Here is a 6000-nt window from a genome sequence, read left to right as displayed (position 1 = left end):
AAAAAAAAAAAAAAAAAAAAAAACCTTGATTGGCTGTGACACAGGCATGCTATGCTCATGGAAATAATGAATTAAAGCAAGGAATCACCAAACTTTACAGCGGCCAAGAAGTATCTTAAATGTTGCATTTTAACTTAAAACATGTAAATATGTATTTATCCCCTAATCACTCTCTAATCACATCACTCAAGATCACTTCTTTAAGTTTTGGGTGAAAAGATTGGCGTTCTGTGCCATCTGTTATCCCCTGAACTATTTATTGTGTAGCATCTGCATTTTTCAACTGGTGTCTCTATCAGACAAGTAAGACAGCGTGTGACCGTTTACCAACAACATGTTTGCAAACTGGGACATAGCCACATGCCGCATTCTTCTCAGTGGTCCTGACTTTTATACGTTCTGAAAAGAACGTATAAAATATTCTAATTTTCCATAGTCAGGAAGGGATATTGCAAGTGATTTTATTGCTGTGGCCACTGTGAATTCTTATTGTTGCTTTCTGCAATTAAGCCCAAGTGTTGATAAAGAAAAACTTGCTGTGTGGGGGTGAGGGTGGTTGGGGAACATTGTATCTTTTCAACAATCACATAAATCCTGGCTACCATATCTAAAAGACAGATTAACAAGAGAAAAGCATAGCAAATGTGTTTATCAAGCATAGGTGACCCTTCCTTCCTTCCTTTTCTTTTTTATCCTTCGTTCCTTTTTCTTCCCTTCTCCTTTCCCTCCTTCTTTCCTTTCTTCATTTTTTCTTCCCTCTTTCCTTTCTTCCTTGCTTCCCTCCTTCCTTCCTTTTGTTCTTCCCTCACTCTTTTCTTTCTCTTTTAATTTCTTTGTAACTTACTTCTAAGGAAGCCTTTCCAAAGCAGTCCCTTTAATCATCATAAAAGCAGCTTTCTCTTGCACTTGAATTTCATTGCTTCACATAGTGAATTAACTTACAATATTACCCATGACAAGTACAATTGTCACAAACAGGTTGGGAACAAACACGACCGACCCCCCTTCAGCAGTCACTCAACTGGTTAGTGCTGAACTACTGGGACTCCTCAAGAAGCTGGCCAGCAGGAGTGCTCAGTGTGGTGAACACCAACCAGGGGCTTTGCTTTATGGAAGAGAGTGAGAGTGTTGACTAAACGGGGGCATCTGCTAGGATTAAAATCCCGAGGAAAGGCTCACTCTGCCCTTGGTTGGTGTCCAGGAGAAGCCCTCGTGGCTCTGAACCAGGTTGTGGATTTCTTAGACATTGCCCTTACCTGATAGAGGTTTGTTCTCAAGGGATTTCTTAATCCAGGGTCTATCATTTATGTGTGTTACCTTTTCTAGACCTTCCCCTGTCAGCAAGACTTCCCAAAAATAGATTACCAAGATTTTTTATTTTCAGATGGTGATTCTGTCCAACCCAAGTTTGTTCTCACCAGAGCTCTTGGTGTCATTATGCACACTTAGGAGAGTCAAGGTGGCAATTGTGAGATGCACATTCAACTCCTAAACTAGGTACTGAGCAGGTGCATTGCCATTAAAGCAGTAAAAGACTCATGGATGACTCAAGGAGCTCACAAGGGACTTATATTGGTTTGAATTTCAATTCCTCCATCAGTGTGGTTGCCATCCATGTGGACACTGAGACCAGTGAGGAACAAAGCAAGAGCTCTGATGCCTTCCTCACCGGCACCTCTGACATCATGGCATCTTCTGTGTCTTGGCCATTTCACCCCCATTCACCTTTCCAACCTGCAAAATAAAAGAACAAGAGGAGTGGAACATGCCCTCAGTCTCACTCCCAAATCACGCTTAATATTGCCACCATCATGTTCTGCTTTCTTAGCTGGTTTACAGAGGAGAGTTTGTCTTACATGGATATTGTGAATCTTTAACACAATAATCCCTGTTCATCAACAATATTTCCATATCTCTCCTGAGCCCAAAGTACTGCCATTACGAAGTTCCTGGGGTGAGGGAGAGTGGGGTCTCTGATGGCTGAGGTGGTTCATCCTCATGCTTCTCAAATTCAGGATCCGAAAGGTTCATCCCCAATATGTTCAAAGCCAAAAACTACAGTAGAAATAGGACTGATCCAGAAGTTAATTTTCCAGCTATACAGAGGCAGGAAGTCGCCCGAGGCTGAAATGGGCTGGGAAGGCTCCCCAGGAAAACAGGGACTAGAGCTGACATTATTATGCCTAGAGCTACACAGAACCAGAGACTCCAATGTTAAGAATTTATGTACTGTCTATGAGTTCCGGAGGCCAGAAGTCCAAAATCAAGGTGTCTGCAGGGCTGCTTCTCTCTGAGAGCTTTGAGACAAGCATCTTTTCTCCTTGGCTTATAGACCCTCTTCTCCCTGTGTCTTCACATCATCTTCCCTCTGTACATGTCTGTCTCTGTGTCCAAATTGGCCCTTTTTATAAGGACACTATAGTACCTGGATTAGGGACCACCCTCACAAACTCATTTCAACTGGATTACCTCTGTAATGACCCTACCTCCAATTACAGTGTCCTTCTGAGGTCCTGGGGCTTAGGACTTCAAGTATGCATTTGGGGGGACACAGTGGAACCCACAATACTGATCCTCGAGGAGCTGACCAGCGAGCATGGAGTGGGGTCATGTTGGGAAGCGTGGGCCCGCGTGCCCGAGTCGAGGCCCCACCTTGTGACTAAACGAACGGCTCTTCCAGTTCCAGGTCCTCCCGCGGGCGTGAAGGCAGCGGCGGCCTCAGCCTCCATGGTCTTTGTGTCCTGGCTTCCCCCTCTCAAGCTGAACGGCATCATCCGAAAGTACACTGTATTCTGCTCCCACCCCTATCCCACAGTAAGTTGGTAAATAACCACGTGCCTTTCAAGCGTCTGCCAGGGACGAGCTGCAGGTGCTCGTGTCGGACAGTGTCATTCCCTTGTTTCCCACCTACTTGGGTCTTTCCAGTGATTTTGTTTTGCCTCTGCTGTCTCCACATACAAAGCAAAGTCCTCATTTACACCTCATTTGAAAATACGCTCCTGAATCCTTACAGGGGGGACAATTGTCTGGAATTATTGTTTATTTGGTGAGTTCCCACTAAACTGCCAGCAGCCTGATCAAAATCAAAGCCCAGAGGCCTTAATTGTCCCTTAGTTGATAGTCAGTCGACAACACCTATTGATTTTACTGTTGGACTCATCATGACATGCACTTCATGCCTCCCCTCCCTCCCTCCTGCCTTCCCTCCCACCCCATCCCTCCCTTCTTTCCCTCCTCCATCTCACACTGGGGAAAAAATAGCAGGCAAAACCCTATTGTGCTAGAAATGAGGCACTTTAATGGAGATCTATTGCCCTTACGGTTACAGCAATCAGCCTGGTTTGTTGTGAAGGAACTAAAAGTTATTTACTATTTCAAAGTTTGGTTTTTGTTATGGTTCATATTATTATTGATGAACAATCATTATAAAATTAGAGTGCTTCTGAGACCACACCAAAAATATCAAAGAGGGAAATTGTTTTAAAAAGGAAACGTTAAAATGACCCACCAAAACTGATGGTGTCTTCATAGAAACATTAGGACATTTTCTGCGGCAGGTGCTGTGTCTCTTCCGTCTTCATATCTCCAGCTCCCAGCTTAGAACCTGACACAGGCAGCCATTCCCTAAGTGTTTGCAGAGAGCATACACAAACTGGTTTTGTTTCTTTCATGGTAAAATACACATACCATACAACTTACCATCTTAACCACTTTGATGATCCAGTTCAGCAGTGTTAAATACCTTCGTATTGTTGTGAAGCCATCACTACCATCCATCGACAGAACTCTACGAAACCGAAACTCTGCCCTGTTAAACACTAATTCCCCATCCTCCCTCCCGCCAACCCCTGGCAACCACCATTCTGCTTTCTGTCTCTGGATTTGACACCTCTAGAGACCTCACATACATGGAATGATACAGCATTTGTCCTTAATGACTGGCTCCTTACACTTGAATGGTATCCTCAAGGTTCATCCATGTTGTAGCATGCGATGGAATCTCTTTCCTTTTTAGGCTGAAAAATATTCCTGAACAAATTTATGAATTAATCTTTTAATCAAAGGGATATGTTTCCCAAGCCCAGAGCTCACAGGGGCCCCTGAGGCCTGGTGTGCTCCAGCAGTGAGTGTGAGCTACAGGGTGCTTGGGCTTGCCTGGCTCATGCAGGTCCATCTGACTGCTGAAAAATCAAGATGTGTGCTCTGCTGCTTATGCATTGATAGCAGTACCTCTGCCTTTGAAGTCAATATGTAAATGTAAAATGGTGACAGGTGGCCAGGTGCAGTGGCTCATGCCTGTAATCCCAGGACTTTGGAAGGCCGAGGCGGGCAGATCACGAGTTCAGGAGTTCGAGACCACCCTGGCCAACATGATAAAACCCCATCTCTACTAAAGATACAAAAAAAAAAATTAGCTGGGCATGGTGGCGCGTGCCTGTAATCCCAGCTACTCAGGAGGCTGAGGCAGGAGAATTGCTTGAACCCAGGAGGCGGAGGTTGCAGTGAGCTGAGATCGTGCCATTGCACTCCAGCCTGGGTAACAAGAGCAAAACTCCGTCTCAAAAAAAAAAAAAAAGAAAAAGAAAAAGGGTGAGCGTTAAGCTCCAGAATGTTTTTATGGGCACATTATATGGTTTTAAATATCCTATTAATTCTCACTTGCTGAATCCAACCATCAAAGCCCAGAGACGCAGAGCAGCGTAGACGCTGGAAAAAAAAAAAGCTAAGCCCTTGTGCCCTCGACTCAGAGTGGAAATTCTTCGAGGAACTCCCTGCCCAGTGTGGCTTCTGATTTTCTCCTTAGCACTGACATGTCCCCATATTCACCAAAGAGAGACAAAAATTATTGCCAAGGTAAAGCATGCTCATTTTCCACTAGAACTTGAATCTCATCTTTGTTCGTATTCACTCATTCATTCATTGATCTCTTTGCTATAGGGTTCATGTTTGCTGTTTTGACTCGAACAGGCTAGAAAGTGCCTCGCAAGGTGCAGAGGACACCAGCAGCTTCCTCTTGTTTTGTCTTCTCAGTCGAATCCTTATCTCTAAAAATCCCTACCTGGCTTATTTGAAATGAGTCCTTAGCATCATTTTGAAATGATGCTTACTGAGAAAGCCCCCATTTGTGGATGGTGCAGGCCACATCTGGCTCTGTCCTCCCACCCTAAGAATTACATACAATAAAAAAGGAAGAAAAAACATCCTGTCCTGAAAACAAAGTCAAACAGGTGTTAGATGGGGTAGAAACATTTCTCAGCGATTTCTCCTGTTTCTTCACACACAAAACAGTGGGATTTGACCTGCCCAGGACCATAACGACACACTGTCAAAAGGGACAGTATTGAGGGCCAGGCATAGTGGCTCACACCTGTGATCCCAGCACTTTGGGAAGCCACAGCTGGAGGATCACTTGAGGCTGGGAGTTGGAGACCAGCCTGGCCAACATGGTGAAACTCCATCTCTACCAAAACTACAAATATTAGCCAGGCATGGCGGCACACACCTGTAATCCCAGGTGCTTAGGAGGAGGCTGCAGCAGGAGAATCTCTTGAACCCAGTAGACAGAGGTGGCAGTGAGTCAAGATGGCACCACTGCACTCCAGCCTGGGTGACAGAGCAAGACTCTGTCTCCAAAAAAAGGGACAGTAATGAGAGCAAATGAACCAGAAAAGGTGGGAAATAACAGCTGAGACACTTTGTCAGGGTATCTCCGTGTTGCCTTTTGGCCATATTATAAAGCCTAGAGACATAGGAATGTGATAGTTGCAGATGCCTGTGTTCTTCCAGCAATAATACCTACGAGTGTCGTGACGCGGTCCCAGAACCCCAGAGCATCCTCAACAAAGCGAAGGTAACTCAGAGCGCCCCTTTTCCATCTCCATAGCCTCATTCCTGTCTACCTATCTCAACCATTGTTTAAGACCACGGAGCCTATTTTTTACATCAAAAAATATCATTGAGAGTCAAGGACAGAGACAATTATTTCTCTTCAGAGGAGAA

General features: G+C 44.7%; 1 protein-coding gene across 1 annotated transcript in view; it reads left to right on the top strand.

Annotated features, from left to right (window-relative positions):
* The window catches only part of DSCAM (DS cell adhesion molecule), a 103062-nt gene that overhangs the window by 8998 nt on the left and 88064 nt on the right, over positions 1-6000 (top strand). Inside the window, exon 3 of the mRNA XM_017526279.2 lies at positions 2681-2814. Coding sequence (XP_017381768.2) covers positions 2681-2814 — 134 coding nt within the window. The remainder of the gene's footprint in view (positions 1-2680; positions 2815-6000) is intronic.

This window comes from Cebus imitator, unplaced genomic scaffold, assembly GCF_001604975.1.
Source record: "Cebus imitator isolate Cc_AM_T3 unplaced genomic scaffold, Cebus_imitator-1.0 Scaffold41, whole genome shotgun sequence".
In the NCBI taxonomy this organism is placed as follows: domain Eukaryota; kingdom Metazoa; phylum Chordata; class Mammalia; order Primates; family Cebidae; genus Cebus; species Cebus imitator.
Note: the sequence above shows the minus strand (reverse complement) of the source record. Positions and strands in the feature narration are given on the sequence as shown.